Source organism: Pan troglodytes, chromosome 15 (genome assembly GCF_028858775.2).
Source record: "Pan troglodytes isolate AG18354 chromosome 15, NHGRI_mPanTro3-v2.0_pri, whole genome shotgun sequence".
In the NCBI taxonomy this organism is placed as follows: domain Eukaryota; kingdom Metazoa; phylum Chordata; class Mammalia; order Primates; family Hominidae; genus Pan; species Pan troglodytes.
In genome coordinates this window covers 70,520,387-70,540,101 of record NC_072413.2, presented here as the reverse complement: position 1 = coordinate 70,540,101, position 19,715 = coordinate 70,520,387, and the positions used below count along the sequence as shown (strand labels likewise).

The 19,715-nt window shown below is 49.7% G+C and overlaps 1 protein-coding gene across 8 annotated transcripts in view; it reads right to left on the bottom strand.

Annotated features, from left to right (window-relative positions):
* Positions 1-1,330: 1,330 nt before the first annotated feature.
* RGS6 (regulator of G protein signaling 6) overlaps positions 1,331-19,715 on the bottom strand; it is a 631,284-nt gene continuing 612,899 nt past the window's right edge. For 2 of the 8 annotated variants that reach the window (XM_063793003.1, XM_063793004.1), the window contains exons 18-20: positions 11,275-11,341; positions 2,090-2,258; positions 1,331-1,960 (exon numbers count right to left, since the gene is read on the bottom strand). In XM_063793003.1, coding sequence (XP_063649073.1) covers positions 1,648-1,960; positions 2,090-2,258; positions 11,275-11,341 — 549 coding nt within the window. In that variant the 3' untranslated portion in view covers positions 1,331-1,647. Of the gene's footprint in view, positions 1,961-1,989; positions 2,259-11,273; positions 11,342-19,715 lie in introns of those variants that run through there. The other 6 variants (XM_063793005.1, XM_016926306.4, XM_016926311.4 and 3 more) reach the window with 4 other exon arrangements.

The following is a 19,715-nucleotide window of genomic DNA, read 5'->3' as shown; positions in this document are numbered from 1 at the left end:
CCTGTCTGCAGCCTGGCTTAGAAAGCCCCTGCATCATGGGGAGGAGCAGGGGGCAGCCAGGCCCCTTGCCCTGGATAACTGAGGGCACTGAGGTGCCTGCTGCTTGGGAACACCCTTTGCCCTATGCCTAGGGGTCAGCACAGCCTGGGGATCCTTGGGCAAGGCTGGGGGCAAATGAACTTAGACTGTAATTTTGTTCTGAAACATGAGGTTTATACAAAGAGAAAGAGGATGAAAGGGGCCTGTCAAAAGACCCCATAACTTGGAATGGGGCTTTATGCCATTGATTTACTCATCAAGTGGTTAGTGCCTCCAAAGTACCAGCCTCTGTGCTGAGCATGTGCAGGTGTCCAGCAAGAATTGCTGCCTCTGAGGCACTGAGGACTCAACATCTGTCATCTCTCTGGTTTCCACTGTACCTCCAAGAGAGGAACCATTGCCAGTGGGGGAAACTTGGGCATGGTAGTCAAGAACTCACAAGGATACAACATAACGAAGACTCCTAATGCCCGTGATGGCACTGCTGTGAGGGACAGAAGGCTGGTGCCCTGGGGACAGGGCTGTGTGGAAGCAGACATAGACAGGACTTGGAGGTGGTGGGGTGGAAAGATGGGTCACTGGGGAGCACCCAGGAGGCCGGGTCTGCAAATAAGCAAGCATCTGAGCCTTTGGTCACCAGCTGGTGAATTTGGCTGCATGAGAAAAGAAATACCAGCGATCGCTTTATTGCTTCTATGTTTTTTGTTTATATGCTCCCAAGAGAGATTTTTTTTTTACCTATGACCAAAAATAGATCAAAGGAGGATAGTCATAGCAAGTGGGGGAGTGAATGTCTGGATTCAAAAACAGGTTACTTAATACAGCTCTGTCTGTGGGCTCATGGGTGTCACAATAACAATGACAATGGTGATAGTATTAGCTACCGTTTGCTAAGCACCTACTGCGTATCAGGCACCTGACTCGGTGCTTTACATACATTACCTCACAGCCAGGTTGGCAAATGGTCATTTTGACACACACACAGAGGGAATACAGGTGGATCTTTTGCAGGTTTTTGCATTTCCCCTAGGTGACCGGTTTAGAGGGGTGCTTTGGCTGGGCCTTCAGATAAAGACTGGGAGGAGAGCCCTGTGGCCTGGCCTGGTCCCTTCGTAGCATACTCTGCCCCAGCTTCACACACAAAGGAGACCTGACCCAGCAAGGGTCTCACCATGCCTGTCAGGATGCCACCACGTGGGGGCTGCCAGCCCTGCAATCCAGCCACCTCCTGGGCTGGGGACCCTCCCAGCTCCCACCTGGGGCTGCCAGAGGGGAGAATCCCAATGGCCCCTGAGTTCATGGCCATGTTTATTTTGAGTAAAACATGAGGGAATAAACCAAGGAGCAAGGGGGCAAAGCCAGAATAAATTATGAAATAATTTTCTAAAAGATGGTCAGCAGAATCCCCGCAGCTGTGAAACAAAAAGCTCTGTCATCTACAACAGTGCTTCCTCGAACGCTGGACCCTTGAGACATGTGACGGGACCTGAGGGCAGCCACCGGGCTGGCGGGGACCTCTCCGAACGTTGATCTCAAAGAGGGTGGAAAGACCTTGAGGCGGGGCAATCCGTGAGGTTGCTTTCTTGCTGAAGATGTGATTTGGACATTTTACGTGAAAGCAGTGCCTGGTGCTGGCGGTGACACCCAGGTGGCCACAGAGACGTGAGGGATGACAGGCGGCGGTGGGGATGTAGTGGCTGTAACTATGGGAGGTGCCAGGGAGGTGATGCAAATACTGGATGTGCTCTCGGTCCACTCATGCCTCTTGAATTTGCCAGAAGGTGTGACCCTCTCCAGACAGCGAGGGAGTGAGGATAATAATATAATCTCAAGTGATAGTCGTGACAGGAACCCCACGACGTGTTCTCCCCTGAATGAGCTGGGATCAGGGCCTCTTAGCGAGTGGAGTGTTGGAATACAACTGTACAAAGAAGAGAGGGCTGTAAACAGGAGCCTCCACCGGGCCCAGCCCAGGCTCTGTGGACTCTTTCTTTCTGGTCTCCCCATTCACCCACCGAGTCTCCCCACCATCGCCCTTCATTGCCCTCACTCTTTCTCCTTCACAGTGACCAAGTCTCCTCGTAAGGAAACTCTGTCCGCAGATGTGGAGCGCCGCCGCCTGCCTGTGGGGTCCGCGGGCCCAGGCCCTGGACCTGCGGTAGGAACGGTCAGGAGGACTGCATCAGGCCCGTGAGGCGCTTGCCCGCCAGCGACTTTCCCTGCAGAGAGACAGCGACAGAGAGGCACGCACAGGCGCACACACAGAGGGACAGAGACAGAGAGCCAGACAGGTGAATTAATTGTTGCATGAGCCATGTAGGCCAAACGACCAACCAACCCAACTGACCATCTTGATATTTGATCTCTAGGTATATGGGAGCCTTAACTTTGGACAGCTGGAGAAACCAGGGCTCCAGGGAAGGTTCAGGGAGTCCTGGAGGGTCCCCTTATGAGGGTGTGTTGTTGGTACTCTTTTTGTGGTATGGGAATTTTACTTACCAAAAACCAGGTATTTAAACCTTTAGGTAGAGCAATTTTTAATGCCGGTGGGCTGCCCTGAAATTGATTTTGTTCACGTGGGGGAGGAAAAGGTGGACTTGGGGTGTACTGAGATCAGGGACGGGGGCTTGACTCAAATAGAGGGTGGCTAAGGATCTGGCTGATCAGAAGCTAATGAATGAACTAGTCTTAAGAAGGCAGAGTCCTGTTTGGAATGCAGGGTAGACACAAAGACCTTGAGTCCTCTTGATGACCAGTTCTGGGACCATGAAAGTAGGGGGCATTTGCTGGGGCTCAGAGCCACTGTAGGCCCCAGGGCAGTGCACTCCTGCTGTCTCCTATGTTCTTGGCTTCCCATCTGTGGCACCCAGAGGCAGAGTTTGATGACCCCATACCAGGAAAGCCTACAAGCCCTTCAACTATAACCCATGTGGCAGTTCTTCTCAAAAACTAAAACAGTGAACTGGATCATGAGGCCTGGTGCATCAGCCATAGAGGTGCCAGGAGAGTCCCGTTGTGCATGTGCCCTGGAGAGATGGCGGAGAAGCCCCTGATCTAGGAGGGGAGTTGCGACTGGGCACCAGGAGGAGGGTGAGGGGTACGAGCGAGGCTCCGTCGCTTTGCTTATTGCCCTTACATAGTGTGTGCCCGTTCTCCAGCTCACCCTCTTTAGAAATCCGCATCATTGCACAGGGCTTTAGAGGACAGTATGGCTAGACCCAGGCAGATTGATCACTGTGTCTGGGAAAGCACTCCAAACCCATATTATTGACAGTGGGTCAGCGACACCACCGCCATCTGTGAAGGGCAGCACGTGATAGCTCGTCAGCATGGGCTGCAGTGTTTGGCCGTGAGATTGCAAGGGCCAGCGATTCCTCATGTTCATTTCCAAGTGGGGTGTGAGGGCTCGTCTTGTTTACTGGGCTTGGCTGCGTGTAAGCTAGATGTAATTTAAAAAATTGATCAGGTTTGTGAAGCCTGGTAGGGTCCTCAATAAACCTGCTGATTGATGAATTGATGGATAACGGGTTTATCTAATAAACAACACGGGCTGTGGATTTGCTGGATACAGGACAATGTGGCATCTGGCTTAGATCTCCACGGAGAGGCATGGCCAGCCTGACTTTGAGAATTCTGGTGCTATAGATGGGAGTTTGACCAAAAATGAAATTGCCCTCAGGAGCTGTCAGAAAGTCTGCCTTTCCCTACCTCTCCTTGACCTTTTTCCTCCCCATTGCTTTCACTCCCCGTTTTCACTAGTGAGACAAAACTTTTCATTTTTTTCTCCCCATCTTAAAAACACACACACACGCACGTCCACAAAATCACCCCATCAGCCACCTTATCTGAATCTTCAAGTGCACTAAACTTAGCCTGCAGCAGGATACATTTATACTTGGCTAAGGAGTTTTTAATCAGATTTTTAAAAAATCCAAGAGGGTTATGGTGTCAGTCTTTGAAAAATCACTAAGAATGACTACTCCTTTGTCTAGACCAGGTTAGGTACAACAATAGCTCTTAGAAGGCAGAGGCTGACCTTCAAGGGCTCCCCCCAGCCCCGGGTTCTGTGGCACACACCCAGCGGTGACTCTCCTTGAGTGCCCTTTCTTACATAGAGTGTGAGGCATTTGTCACTCGGGAATGTGCCTTCCTGGGGCAGGCCTGAAGGCAGGAAACATGGGGGTGTGGGGCATCCTTGCTGGGGAAACACGGGGCTGCTGAGTCTAGGGGCCTCCTTGTGTGAGAGCTCTTACAAACCTCCCCTACCCCCGGTTACCCATGTCCATCCCTGTCCTATGAAAGGCACAAAGGAAGTTTGCTTTCCTTTTAGGTGCCACTTATTGCTGTGATAACCACCACACACCAGTATCAGGTCCTCCTCCTCCTCCCATCCCTCCTTCACCAGGGCCACAAATCACACATTATGTACCCAAATATATATGTTCTGAGTTTGCTATCCACAGCGTTTGGGGCTCTCATTTAGCTGGTGGATGGGAAAAAAAAATCACTCAAGCTTCTGAATAAGAGTCTGTTGCCAATGTGTACATTCAAAGCCCAGAGACAAAGGAGGTGAGGGTTACCAGTTGCCCAAACCTTCACTGCAGCCTCATTCCTATTAACAAGGTTATTTTGGCTGGAGAGGGGACTGTGGGTTGAGGGAGGTTGGAGATTCTATTTCTGGAGGATTATGTGTCTATTTGTTTTAGGTGAATTTGGCCCTGAGGCTTCCATACCCTCAACCCTTCCCCTTTCTACAGAATGGGCTGGGCTGGGCTGGGCTTGAAGGTGCTAATTAATCTCTTCCTGACTAAATCCTGGAGCTCAGCCTCACCGCTCTGACTCCAAGGACCTGTGGCCAGCCTGTCACTGCCCGCTCCTCGCTTCCCCCGACTGCTTTTATTTCCCAGGATTTCAGGGTAGGATGGTGCAGCTGACCAGCTTAGGGGCCACCCTTGGGATTGTTCCCAACCTCTCAGCAACCCAGGCGGTGCTGCTTGGCATTTTTGTCTCCCTCTCCCCACTCCTGCTTTCGCGCATTTACCAAATGCCAGCTTGCTGCTAAAGATGGAGGTCATGAGGGTTCAGGTCGGCTTGAGAAGCAGCTCAGCCCAGCTGCAATCTACTCGCTACCCAGTGACCTCCCGCGTGAGTGAGGGCAGGCTCAGACTGGAAGGCGGTTAATCATGCAGGATGCAGGCATGGCTAGATGCCTGGCCCGGGGCTTTGGGGAAGAAATACTGCAATCACACTTGCTCAGCAGCTGCTTCCCTTCTGAAGAGCTGAGACTCCTGTAGTTTTCAGTGATCAAAGTGAAATCTGATAGTAGAGGCTACCTGTGTTCAGAGATGAGCTGCCCCAAAGTGCATGCCCCTATAGGCTTGCAGGAAGCTCCCGAGGAATCCGCTGTGCCCAGAGAGAGGGGAGCTCCTGCCTGTACCCTCCAGGGCACTACCCCGTCTCTTTACTCTCATCTCTGTCTCCAGTTTGGATGATCCTGAAGGAACCACTTCAGAAGGGGAATGGTAATTCTGCCTGCCTGTGTCTGGCATTTGCATAGTTACAGAGGAAGCAGGTTTTTTTCAGGGTGTGAATGTGTAATGTTCCTCAGTGTTGGTCAGTTGGGAATGGATCATGGTGCCAGGAAACCGCAGCCAGCTCAGCCCGAGGCCTTGGCGTAGCTGAGCGAAGCAGCTGAGGATGGTTGAAAATGCTATTAGCAGGCAGCCTTTGTCCAAGTGAAAAAATATACAGTGATTAAGAACTGAGCTGCAGAAGGTACATTCCAGAGACACCAAAGCTTTGCATACCGACAAAGTGCTTTTCACCTTTGAGACATTTGGCAAAGTGTAATCCAATAGAATTTGGGATCCTTCAATTTCATGGACCATGGGCTCAGTGCTGGGTTCACTAACACCCACACATTCAATTCCCACCCTCCGCTCTGATTAATCATTTCAGCTCTGTGGCCATCTTGATGGCTAGGAGCCTGGAAGAAGGTGGTCATGGAATCCTTTGTTTCTGAAAGGAAACACACAAAAGGAATAGCCCCCTTTTGTGCAGTGAGAAAAATCAACATGCTGCTTGACATGCTGTGGCTCTGTGCATTGCACTTCCACATATTAATCAACAAAGCATGCACTATCTGGGTTACCAAGAGCTTTTGCCACTTACTTACCTGGGAGACTGATGCTAAACTCTTTCTTTGGCTGGGAGGAGGGCTGTGGCTCAGAGAGTAGCCCTGGGGGTCAGATTGGGGCATACTGGGGGACAGCAGAGCCAAGCACTAGCGGCTCAGGGAGGATCTTTTTCAATGCTAAGAGAGTAAAGACATCTGAGCTTCTGATGAGATTCTTTTGCTGATCTGCTCAGATGAACTAAGACCAAAGTTACAGATCTCAAGTCTGCCAAATCAAAATCCAGGCTATTATGGGGGAAAGAAGTCAACCACGGTTGCCCCTGGGGGAGAAGGATGAAATTGATTGGAAAGGGACATGAAGGAGCCTTCTAGGGTGATGGGGTATACGTTACACGGGTGCATACACTTGTCAAATTCATTGAGCCATGTACTTCAGGTCTGTTCATTTTACCGTGCATAATTATATCTCAAAAGAAAAAAAAAATTAGGACAAAAAAAAGTCCCAGCTATGACATCTATGCCTTGGAATTTCCCACTCCTTACCCTTCTTCAGTTGCTGGGCCCATCCCTGGGTTTGGAGAAATTCAATGCTTCCCCCTCCAGTACAGGAGGAACCTGGATTCCTCTGTTGGGGAATTCGAACTTGCAACAGAACTAATGTGGAACACTATTTCTAGCCTCCATTGATGCAAACGGATCCCTTTGGTGTGACACACAGGCATTTTTCATCCCTGCTCATGAAAAATCGTGTTTTGTTGAATACAGCTCACCATGCAACTTAGCAGGCAAGAAGTGGAGGCCCCAGAGATGAGTCGTGCTCTCAAGGAGCCTGAAGGTCACCTTTGAATAGATGGTGCTCAAGTTCATAAAGGATGTATATGTGTGGAATTAGAGGCCTGGGGTGGGGTTGGGGGAGGCTTGCTGAGGATAAGGGTCAGGAGCCCAAGAGCCAGGTGGAAAGGTAGGGGATCCTGGCTTGGGTTCAGCAGGATGGGAGAAGCCAAAGGCCTGCCTGACTTCATCGGGTGACTCCCGGAAGGTCGTTGCCCCTGGTGCTCCTTCTCCACTGAGCAAAGCAAAAGAAATGATTTTAAAAGGGAATGCAAAGAATTCCGTGGCATCTTCTTCCTCAATGATGTCTAAAACTGGGGGGAGAGAGTGCAGTCTGAGATGTCTGAGAAACGCTGGCAGGGGATGGTGGGAAAATCCACACTTATCCTAGAATAATTTCAAAACACTTTTTAAATTCTCTATTTCTTATCACCCTCTATTAACTCTGTGAAACAAGGTGGGGCATATGAAATGGAAAAACTGGGCTATGGAACCCGTTATGGTTCCTCCACAACAGAGGTAGGTCAGAGCAGCATGGGAAGGAAGAGAGGCCATTCCTGTCTTTCTCACCCTTCCGCAGTGAGGAGGGGCGGGAGCCTGTGGCTGACCCATTCCTGGGGTCTGTGTTACTTGTAGGGCCTTGGCAACCTTCCTCAACTCTCTCAGGGGCTTAAGGGCATTTTATATGGTTTTAAAATATTTTTTTATTTGACCCCTTTTAAATAGGAAGCTATATCACAAACATAAAACAATACCCCAATTTTTTAAAAAAAGTCAAGGGATAGATGAAAAGTGAATTAATCAAAAAAGAGACATTCACTGATTAAAGAATTAATAAATGGTACATTCATGAATACTTAAAACTGAACCTGTTTAAAAAATAAGAAATTTGATCAAAATAAACCTAATGGATTTTTTTTCTTGCAACAGCACTCCCCCGCCCCCCCGACCCCTACCTTCTCATGTACAGTGGTATAAAGACTCAGGCTGTGTGTGGTATAAACACTCAGGCTCTGCCTGGTAAACACTGGGGATGGAGGAGGTACCCAGCAGTCACGTCTTCTGAAAGCAATTCCCACAGAATGTCACTGGGACCACTAGTAGGCTCAGACACCTTACTCTATCCTGTATTGGTGATATGGTTTGGCTCTGGGTCTGAACCCAAATCTCACTTCGAATTGTAATCCCTATAATCCCCATGTGTTGAGAGCGGGAACTAGTGGGAGGTGATTGGATCATGGGGGTGGTTTCCCCCATGCTGTTCTCGTGATAGGGAGTGAGTTCTCATGAGAGCCGATGGTTTTGTGTTAATACACACTCGCTCTCTCTTGCCTGCTGCCAAGTAAGACTGCTTCCCTTTCCACCATGATTGTAAGTTTCCTGAGGCTTCCCCAGCCATGTGGAACTGTGAGTCAATTAAACCTCTTTTCATTAGAAATTACCCAGTCTCAGGTATTTCTTTATAGCAATGTGAAAATGGACTAATATAATTGGCAACTACCAGTGCTTTAAAATATTTTAAAGTTTTTGAATCTACAAAAGAAGAGTTGCCAGTTCTCCTATCTGGATTAAATGTAAAAGGACCCACCTATCCCCTGATCTCCCATGGGCCTATTTGATGGAATGGCACGGGTAGCTCATGGACCCTCTCTCCTCCAGTGCCTTGTTCTTCAAATCACCCAGGCCTTGACAGTGGCATGGTGGGAATGGTCCCCCACTAGGAACACAGGTAGCTGTGAGGACAGTTACTAACAAACAGCCACCTGCTGATGGACCATTGAGCAACTATTGTGTGTCAAGCATGCGAGGCATTTTACAAGCACCCGCACTTACTTACTTATGTCCACAACATGCTTGCCAGTTAGGCATTTCTATAAACTCCACTAAACGAACAAGGAAACAGACTCAAACAGAGTTTGAGTAGCTTGCCTGGGAGTGCATGGCTAGTCAGTGGCAAAGCTGAGTTGGTCGGCCTTCACGACCCATGTCCCTCTTACTTTGCACATAGCTGTCACTCTCAAGGAAGGAGGCAGATGGAAACACTCAGGGATGAAGGAGTCCCCTGTGCCCACCCGTACTGGGCAACCTCTCTGGGCAATGCAGGGTGATTTTCTCAACTTCCCTGAGAAAAGAACTTAAGTTCTTGAGCACGCTTGAGCTTATCTCAGGCAGGTTCTATGCTGCGAAGGCGCTTCCCCTCATCCCATTTGGAAATCCTGAGAGAAAGGAGGTGCCATCTGCTGGCTGACAAGCCTGGCAAAAGGGGCTTTTGGTTACTGCATTGAGCTGGGGTGCAGGTCACCATGGCTTGGTGCATGTAGATTTCAGGTGGTAGCTGCTGGACAGGCTGGGTGAACCCACCATTCTGTTTGTGGCCCTGTGTTACTGATGCTGATGCCTCTAGGAACACACATGGCAAATGCCCCAGGGAGGACAGGAGCAGGTGTGATGTTTCCCTTTCTAAGGTGGGGCAGGCAGGGTGGCCTTACTCTAATGAAAACCAACCCCACTTTAAATCGTTCTAGGCCAAGTGCCTAATAATTCGGGGTGCCCAGCCAGGTGGAGGAAGCCCTCCCTGCTGGTGTTCCTGGCATCTCTGACCCTGGCCTCACCATGCTCATCACTTACTTCTGCCTGTCAGTTTTGCTGAGTGATGGGGGACCTTTCTCCATGGCCCCCCAGCTGTGCAGGGACAAATCCGGAGCTGGGTAGGGATGGTGGGAGAGACAAGGACTCAGCAGCTGAGCCCTACATGAGTGGCAGAATGCCAGGTCCAGACTCCCCAGTCTCACGTCCAAGTTGTGCATCTCCATTTTCCCTGCTACTCTGCATCCCTGTGTGGTGGAAATGCCCCCTTTTCACACCAGCTCTCTCTTCTCTCCCTCTTCTCATCTGATGGAACAACCCTGTTGCTCTTTCTTCTCTCAGCTTGCAGGAAATTCTTGGTGGCTTCAGGAGTGGAATGAGGGTGGCATTCTGCCTGTAAAGCCCCTCGGTGGCATGCCTTCCTGTGACCCACTTAATGCCCGCCTGTTCCTCTTCTCCTCCTCCTTCCCAAATGGACTCTGGCATCTAAGCTCTGGTTCACTCCAAATTAGGCAAAGACCAAAAGGCTCTAGGAAACAGGGACATGGCTGTGTTGCTATTGGCAACAAGTTGATGCTACTTTTTTCCAACTAGGAAATTCAAGTAACCCTTGACTATGACTACGGGAGACAGTGAAGCTGGAATTTAGTTACTTGATATTGTGGACAAAGTGGCAAGAGAAAGTTATTTGGTTGGCAGTATGTGATTCTCCTGAGGACCTATGAGGACTCTGACTCCATCCTCCTAAGGACACTTATCTCTTGCGAATGTATTCACCCAAAACACGTACATTTCTTGGGGTCCTTGGTTTAGCCAGCTGAAAAGGCGGAGCCTAGAATTGCTGGCCTCTCATCCCCCACAAAAGCATAACAATTCAGTGAATGTCCATGCCCATTTGGATGCATATGCAAAGAGGGCCGGCTCATTTCTTTCTTCCTCACTATCAGGAATGCAATTTAGCAGGCACTTATCAGACATGGATTCCTAACCTGAAGAAGTACAGCAGGGAACAGACTAAGCAGCGTTTTCAGGAGATACCTGGACAGAAACTTAGGTCATCGGAACTCTTAGCTACAGAGAACCTTATTTCCCTACAGGCTCTTTTCACGTGCTGCTGAGATGCTTTTGGTCCCCATGGGACAGAGGATGGGCGGTTTCCCAGCTTTTTTCTCCCCTGATGGTGTAGTGTGTAGAAATGTGAGATTGCTATGTTTCCTGCAGGATTTGGCCCAGGGCCCACAGAGGAAGAGTTATGGAAGCTTTCACCAGGAAATGAAGCCTAAGGATGCTGTTATTGGATTTAGAAGCATCTTCAAAGGTAGTGGGTATTCCCTGTTCTGCTAGGGAATGGGACTAGGAGAGGAGAGTTACTGGGTCAATATCTAAGGATGTTATCTGCACATTGCCTCTGGGACAAGGGACTCATCTCAGCATCATTTCTGGACCCCTCAGCTCCTTGTTTCTTAGGAGAGAAAATCTATGGGTACAAAAAATGGGCAGAAAAAAGAGAGACACCAAGAAATGGGTGCTGCCGACTGTCCCTGGAACCAGGGCATGAGAACAGGAGTGGTGGGCAGAGACGATTCCATGGACAAACAGATCATCTCTTTTGGATTTTGGAACACCTTCTGTGCAGAAGGATTCCACAGATTAGAGAGTGTGCGAACGCCGGGATCACTCACCCACTGCTGGAAGGAAGCCACCTCGGGGGTGAAATGCAGCGGCCATTCTGACTCTGCGCCAGCAGCACTAGGCAATTGTGTTTTTAGGAAGGGAAGTGAAGAATAACTTATCCAGCTGAAACTGTGAAGACCTGTGGCTTTAGAGGAGCCCCTGCCCAGACACACACGCAGCTGCAGAGGGCATGCAATCCATGCAGCAGAGATACTTGCAGGTTTGCAGCTTATGGTTATATGCACACCATACACTGAACACAGAGGCGAACATCAGGCAGGCGGCACATGCACCTGTGTATACACCTGTGCACATGTGCATACACCAGTGCATGCGTTCATGTGCATGTTTAGACCACAGGCACTTACAGAAGCATCTCATGCAAGGTGCACAGGCAATCGCTTGTTTGGCTGTAGAGTTTTCTATCAGCTCCTAAGATGCCATTCTGACAAATACTGCAAACTTAAAGCATTCACCTTAAAATACATATATAAAAATGGAATTCTCCCCCATGAAAAAGGCATTTATTGACCTCATTGGAAATAAATAACTTCTCCACTTCTGTTTCTGTCGGTACTACAGGCAGTAGGAGTGCCCACCCCAGGGGTCCGGTTTATCAAGGAATTTCAAAGCATCCCCTGCCACGTGCTTCTGACTCCTCCACTACCTCGCTTTGGAATAAGTGGTTAAAAAAGAGAAACCTCTGTTTATTGGACTGACGGAGCAACTGGACTTGTTGAGGTTGCATTGCTCAGGGTGGCTCCAGGCAAGCAGACAGCTGAGAGGTGAGTGTTTCTGTCACATGGAGGGCTACATTTGGAGGAGTGGATTTCATCTTCTTATCTTGGGTAGACCCATTCCTTATCTGTGTCTGGTAGCAGGAGGCACCTTCGAGTCCTTCAACTCAGTAGGGGGCCAAATGCCAGATCCCCACAACACGTGCACCATTTGCCTGGTGGCCCTCCCCACCTCCCAGCACCTTACAGGCTGACAAGCCCCCCAGTTCCCACAGCTTCCCGGGAAGTGCTTAGGGGCCCCAGGAAATCGACCATAGAACAGAAGCTGGCCTGCTGGGCACCACAGTCCCTTCATTTCCAGGAAATACAGAAAAACTAACTCTCTGAGTTGACTTTAAAAATAAGCCAACAATAATAGCTGCCATTTATTGAGTAGTTACCATGAGCTGATCTCTGTAATACATGCACCTTGTGCAGACTGTCATATAGGAGATACCCACGTACCCACCCTCAACCACAAGATGTATATAATGATGCCTATCTTGCAGAATATTGTTGGAAATTAAATAAGGTAATAAGCGCAGAGCTAAGTATGAGCTGCAAATAATATCATAATGATGAAACTGATTCTAAGAGCTACACCTGTTAAGCACACGCACTGCACACAGTGTGCTAAGGACGTTATGCATTTTATTCCTACTTATTTACTCTTATCTCCCTTTTATGGATGAGGAAACTGAGGCTTAGAGAAGCTGTGCAATTCAAACAACTAAGTGATGGAGCTGAAGTAGAACCAAAGTCCATCCCAGGCAAAGCCAGCATGACACAGTCCAACACTGTGAGTGTGAGCTCCCAATAAATGGCAGCTCTTGTGATCACATCCTCATTGAATGCCAACATCTACCCTGTGCAGTGGGCTTTGTTGTACCCGTCAGACATGCAAGTGACTTGCCCAGGGTCATATAATATCAGGTGGAGAAAAAGGGATTCAGCTGGGGTTGCCTGTCTCGAACTTAGCTTACTTCTCCGCATTTTGGTGGGTACTAAAGGGACGTTGTTCTCAACGGGTCACACGAGCAGGCCACCTTCAGTAGTGGATGGGAATGCAGTTGGGGGAAATGTCCCTGCCACGTTTTTGACATTTAACTCCAGGTGGTTGGTGCTGCTCAGTCACAGTCCAGCTCCTTGCTCTTTTGAGACACAGGTAGTGAGGTAACTGGCTACCTGCAGGGTAAAAGGCAGTCTGGTTGGTATGGGACTGTCAGCCACGAGCAGCCAATCAGGGACCTCTCACAAACACAGTCCTGCTGGAGCAAGATGCACTTCACTGTGTGGGCATCTGTGTAGTCTCCAGGGAATATAGAAATGAGGGGAACCTGGATGAGCCTGCTGAAGGGTGGGTCACGGGGCTCACACACACAAGCCACACTCCTTGATGGTCCTTCTCATGATGTCCTACAGCTATGATAACTATTCAAGAAAGCTATGAGCTGGGCACGGTGGCTCACACTTGTAACTCCAGCACTTTGGGAGGCCGAGGTGTGCAGATCACTTGAGGCCAGGAGTTCGAGACCAGCCTGGCCGACATGGTGAAACTCCGTCTCTACTAAGAGTACAAAAATTAGTTGAGTGTGGTGGTGCAGGCCTGTAATCCCAACTACTCAGGAGGCTGAGGCAGGAGAATCGCTTAAACCTGGGAGGTGGAGGTTGCGGTGAGCTGAGATTGCGCCACTGCACTCCAGCCTAGGCAACAAAGCGAGGCTCTGTCTCAAAAAAAACACCCCCCCAAAAACCAAACCAAAACAACAACAAAAAGCAAGCAAGCAAGCTATGATTAAAGATTAGCCAAGAATGAGATGTGAAGCTGAATCATTACCAAGGAAACCTCCATCAGGTGTAAAACCACCGGATTGTGATGACTCACAAAGGCTAGTGATTGACTCCTTTAATTATTTAGAATTATGGATGCCTCAGAACCTTCTAGTATTAACCAGGACAGAGCACGTATCAGAATTCCCCCACCACTTTTGCTGCAGATTACAAGGTTGGGTTAAGTGTTGTCTTGGATGCTCCATCTCCATTTCCCAGTGTAATGTGCTATGATGTTAAGGCCAGGCTTTCGGTCCTTGCTTGACAGTCTGTCTTTTCCTATTAGGCACGGGGGCTCAGATGTACTTGGTGCTTGGTGCAAACAAAAAAAGCCAGGGGCATGGTGTGGAATGGTTCTCCAGCCCTGTCACTAAGTACAGGTGCCCTCTGCCTCCCTGCCTTCCCTCTCTCCCACCTCTTATACCTAGGCACCAACTGCGCCTGATAGAGTTTTAATGGAATATCTGAGAGAACGTAGTAGCAATCAACCCTGACTGGGCTTTCTTTAGCTGTAAAAAGTGTCTTATTAAAACTTTGCTGACTTTACCGGGATCGCCATGTTTAATGAGAGGCCTCAAAGAATTTGAAAGCAAAAGATGAAGAGAGGAAAAAAGTCACAAGCTGTAATCACCATAATTACACAATCCCACGATGAGTTGAAAGCAGCCCTGGTGAAGCCCAAGAGAGGAGGGAGTGTCATCGGCAATCGGGGTGGTTCTTAGGACAGCTGGAAAGAATGTGACATGGGAACCCTTCCCTTTCCCTGAGCTGGGCTGAGGACAAGTCCCCCCTGGCAGGGCCCTAGAGGAGGGAAGCCAGGGTGGGGGCATAGTTTCTCCTCAGTCCGAGGTCTCTGGGGGTGTGCCCTGCTCCTGGCCAGGCTGAAGTGGGGTTTTTTGTGGGATGGGGACGGAGTTTTGCTCTGTCGCCCAGGCTGGAGTGAGGTGGTGCAAGCTTGGCTCACTGCAACCTCCGCCTCCCTTGTTCTAGTGATTCTCCTGCCTCAGCCTCCCGAGTAGCTGGGATTATAGGCATGTGCCACCACACCTGGCTCATTTTTGTATTTTTAGTAGAGACGGGGTTTCACCACGTTGACCAGGCTGGTCTCGAACGCCTGACCTCAGGTGATCTGCCTGTCTCGGCCTCCCAAAGTGCTGGGATTACAGATGTGAGCCACCACGCCCAGCCGGCTGAGGTGTTTTTGATGTTAGCTCATTTACCTGGAATCTGGAACTGGCATTGGGTAAAAGGCAAATGACTTTATGATCCTTTTTGCTTTCAACAAAACACCCTTTCCGGATGGGAACTATGACAGGATGAGTTTTCTTCAACCTTGGGCCAGGACGCCCCACGCACATGGCCACCCTGGCTGTGCTGGGGCTCACTGCACGATGGTTGCCAATGCCCTGTGCCAGTGGGCGCCTGTGTCCTCCACTTGCTGACCTCCTTTCAGACATTCGGGAGAGAGCCCTGTTGCCCAGAGCTCAGCTGCTGTGGCAGCAAATGCCAAAAAAAAAAAAAAAAAAAAGGGAAACAGAAAAAAAGGCAAGGATGACATGTGAAGGGCAGTAATTCCACTTCCTGATGGTTTCCCTTGCTTTGAGTGTGTCATCTTGTGGCTTTTTCTCCCTCAAGGCAGAGTCTAGTCTTGAGTCTTTCAGATCCCTCTCCTCCAATCTCAGCAAACTCCCTCCTTATAATTCATTCTCCTTTTCCAGGACTTATTTATAAACCACAGAATGAAATGCAGTCGGATCCATTTAACAAGTATTTGGGGCAGCATAGAATTCCAGTTGCAAAAGATCATGGGATCCGGTGTAGAAACCTACTCTGCACTATCCTTGGCCATTCAGCTTCTAAACGGCTAGACATGGAGCTCGTTGCCCTTTGAGGGGACATAGTCCATTGTTGGAATATTTTGTTATTGTTAGAATATTTTTAGTATCTTCTATCTATCTTCTAGCCATTTGTTCTAGCCTTGCTCTCTGGAGCAACCCGGAAGTGTCCACTCTTGAAGACAAATGCAAAGAGCTCACGGTGGCCATCAAGTCTGCTAGGGGGGGCTAGACATTTTTACTCCAGCCTCTTCCGACGTGGCTTCCAGGGTCACTTTCTCTCTCTAGCTCTTCTCTCTGAATTGTCTCTAGATGTTAAAGTTCCTGATAATGTGGGGGCTTAGAACCAAGACTTAATATTGCTTAGAGCAACAAAAAGCAATGGAACACTTTTCCTTTCCCACTTTTGTTATATAGCCTAAAGTTGCCCTTTGGAAAGCAGCTGCATTCTGCATTTGCTTACACTAAGCTTATCGTCAATTACAACCCAAGAGATTTATTTTTTTTTAAACTTGATTTTTAGGAAAGGCTACAAATGCCATCCTGTAGTTGGGAAACTGAATTTTAAAAACACACACACACAAATATGATCTGGTAAAATGCTATCTGTTTTTGACCCATCATCCCAGCTGCAGGAAATGTTTTCCAAATATAATTCCATTATCTACCAAATGAGCCACACTTTGGAGGTCTGGATCTTTGAATGTGGTTGGAATGTTGGTCTCTTCATCCAAGTCATCAAAAAGGTTATTGGATGGGCCATGGCTGAACCCTTGTGGCCCACTCAGAGACTGCCTTTCCAGTGGACATAGACGGATTAATACACCCTCTCCCCTGCCATGAAGACGCTGAATATACTCACTTCACCTACATAGGGGCAAACAGGGAAGTGGAGGTGAGCAGGGGGAGGGAGGCAGGAAAGGACATTGCTTTCACCCTTATTGTGCTGCTAACAGGCCACATATGAGTATTTTCTGGAGTGGGAAATGTATTTTTTAAGGTTACCCTTCTAACAGTAAGCCAGACCGCCACGGGGGGGTGTGGAGAGAATCTGCCAAATATTACACCAATGAGGCCCATTCCCATATGTGGCCATGGTGCTGTTGCTCATGCTCAGGCTGATACAATGTGGCCATGATTAGGGGGCATGGAGGAACCGCTGCCCTGTGGGCCCTGCCACTGCTGGGGTGGCTCCATGCTTCCAACCCCGTCTCACCTTCCCACCCATTGGGAAGCCACTAAGCAAACACCCAAGGGTCTTTCTCTCATCCACCTTTGGGCAAACATGACAAAACTAAAAATCCCACTGCTCTGAGTCCCGCCCCCGGCAGTGTCCCATTTAGCCACACTGCAGGAGGGCAACATCTTACAGGCTATTCCTACCTATGGACAGGTATCCTGGCCTCCTTCCAAAATGTCATGCTTTCCTAACTCAACTCAAACCAGGGACACTCATTCACTATTTTAAAAGGGGGAAGCATCCCCTGTTGTTTCCACCGGGAGCTCATTTTGGGGGGACTTCCATGGGTTGGTGGGGGGGGTCTTACTTCTTAGCCTTTGAGGTCCTCAGACTTGAAGCTCTCTGACTTCTCTTCGAACTTTCCAGTCTGGACCACAGGCAGAGTTGGGTCTCCTCTCCTTGACCGTGACATTGGCAGTGCTGTCGCCTTGCCAGACTCCTGCCATTGGATGCTCTTTCTCTGGCCCCTTCTGCTGCGGTGCTGCTGCTCCCCGGACAGGACTGAGGCAGGCTCTGTCCTAGGCAGAGGCGGGCATCCTGTCTTCTGAGTGGTCGGCCTTCCCGCTGTTTATCCTGTGGGGGGCCCTGCACTCCCCTTCACTCTCTGCCTTCTTACTAGGCAGGTGGGAGCCCACACAGTTCCCATGTGGCTGCACGAGGATGGCACTGGGGTCTGACTGCACAAGTGACAAGCATGCCGAGACCCCACAACCCCCTCAGCCGCTTGTAAAGTGAGAGCGCCTTTCCTGAGAGTGGGTGGGAGGAAGGCACTGTCATGGCGAAGGCCTGCAGGTCACCTCCCGAAATAGATCCCTGCTTGGCATACACACACTTTGCCCCCAGCCTGCCTTGCTAGAGACTGGCAGGGTACGCGATTTGGATCTGAATCAGTGGCTGTAAACACACAGCTGTGTCTTTCTGCCTCAGAGGATTTGATTTTCACTTGACTGCTTGGCACATTGGGGTCTGGGGAAGGCAGGAGAGGGCCTGGGCGGGGGTCGAGGGAGGGCCCACCAGGGAAAGCCAGGAGCAGCTGCCTCCACCGGGCCCTGATTGCCCCACATGTCCAGAAGGTGAGTCACCAGTGGGGTTTTTCTCCAAGTGGGCACTCCGTGGGGAGAGCATTTTGGCTGCTTTTGGCGGACAGGTTGAACCATCAGCGGGAACAGCTGGGGGTTCCTTCTTCCAACGGAAACGTCAGGGTCTAGGGCCCAGTGTCTCAAAAATGACAACCAACTTCTGGCCTTTTTTGATAAAAGTCTCGAGACTCCTGTCAACCCCGTGAGGAGCCACTTTGTCTTCTCTGTACCCACCAGCCATACTGAGTCTGTTGTTTTACATTTTGTAGCTTATAAAAAATAGACTTTTATATTTTCATTTTCCAGCTACAAAACTATAACAGTAAATATGCTTTTCCTAATTTCACACAGAGTCAAGATAAAAAGCGAAGCATAGAGGAGTTGTAACCTGGTCTTAACCACGGACTTCACCACTGATTGTAAACAGGATAACACTGTCTCTCATACTCTTATTTCCCATCGCTAAAAGAGGACAGCAACAAGCTGGCCCAGGGTTCCCTGGGGAACCAGAAAGCCTGGTAGCAGGTGAGCAGCAGAGTGTGCTGAGATTCCCAAGTGCTCACATTTCATTCCTTCCTATACCCATAGGGCCCCTGGGACCCCACAGTGCATGCAGTGATGTGGCAACACCGACCCTGGTGTCCACCTTTCTGCCCAGCTGACCCCACCTGACACACACACACACACACAGCTGGGCATCCAGACCGGAAGGGTGGGGACTGCAGAACTGGCAAGCTGAAGGGTGTAGGGCACTCACCCTGTTCTCTGTGAGTCCTCCCTGACCCTCCGGCGACTCACCGTGGACGAGTGAACCCTGAACAACTGAGCAGGGCCTGTGGTGCAGGTGTGGGGAGCCTGGGGCACTCAGTTCTCCTGCCAGTGCACGTCCAGGCTTTGTAAATACACCCAACTCAAGTCTATCCACAGTTTATTTCCCAGCCTCACAGGCTGGCAGGCACTTCTGAATCAGGTAACTAACTGGGCAAGAAGACAGCTCCTCTCCCATTCTAAGGAATGAGTTATATAACTCAGAAATCTCAGGACAGAGGGACGCACAGACCTGCAGAACACCGCTAGCTGGAAGGGACCATCGAGATGACCTAGTCCAAGTCATTTCAGAGGAGAAAACCAGGGCTCAGAGAGGGCTAGTGATTTGCTTGAGGTCACATAGCTAGCAAGCTGAGGCTGGAAGCAGGAGCCAGTCTGCAGGAGGGCTGCTGAGGTGTCTCAGAGTCCCAGGACATGCACTTGCTGCTCCAGAGAGGCAGGTTTCCCTGCTTTCCTTCCCAAACACTTTGATGGAAGTCTCCCTCCAGCTCCAGCCAGGGCCAGGGTTTCACTGCAGCTGGATCTCAGTGCTCTGAGATGGGAGAGGCTGGCACTAATGTTTGTGACCCAGTGGTCCCAAAGGAGTCCAAGGACCGTTTGCAATAAAAACTAACCCTTTGGAAAGATTTTTAGCCAATTGGCCCTTGCCAGTGGCACGGAAAGATCATTTCAACTGAGGTCAAAGCCCTCTGGGGATTCTGCTGAGTCTAGGTATTTGGGAACTCATTCCACCAGGGTGCAAGGCTGTTCCCCATGAAACCTTGAGGAGGAGGGGAAAACAACACCGCCTTCCTGGGGGCAGGAGCTGCTTCTGCCGGTTGGCTGACTGCCCTGATTGTCTGCCTGCTCCCTCCCCTGCGG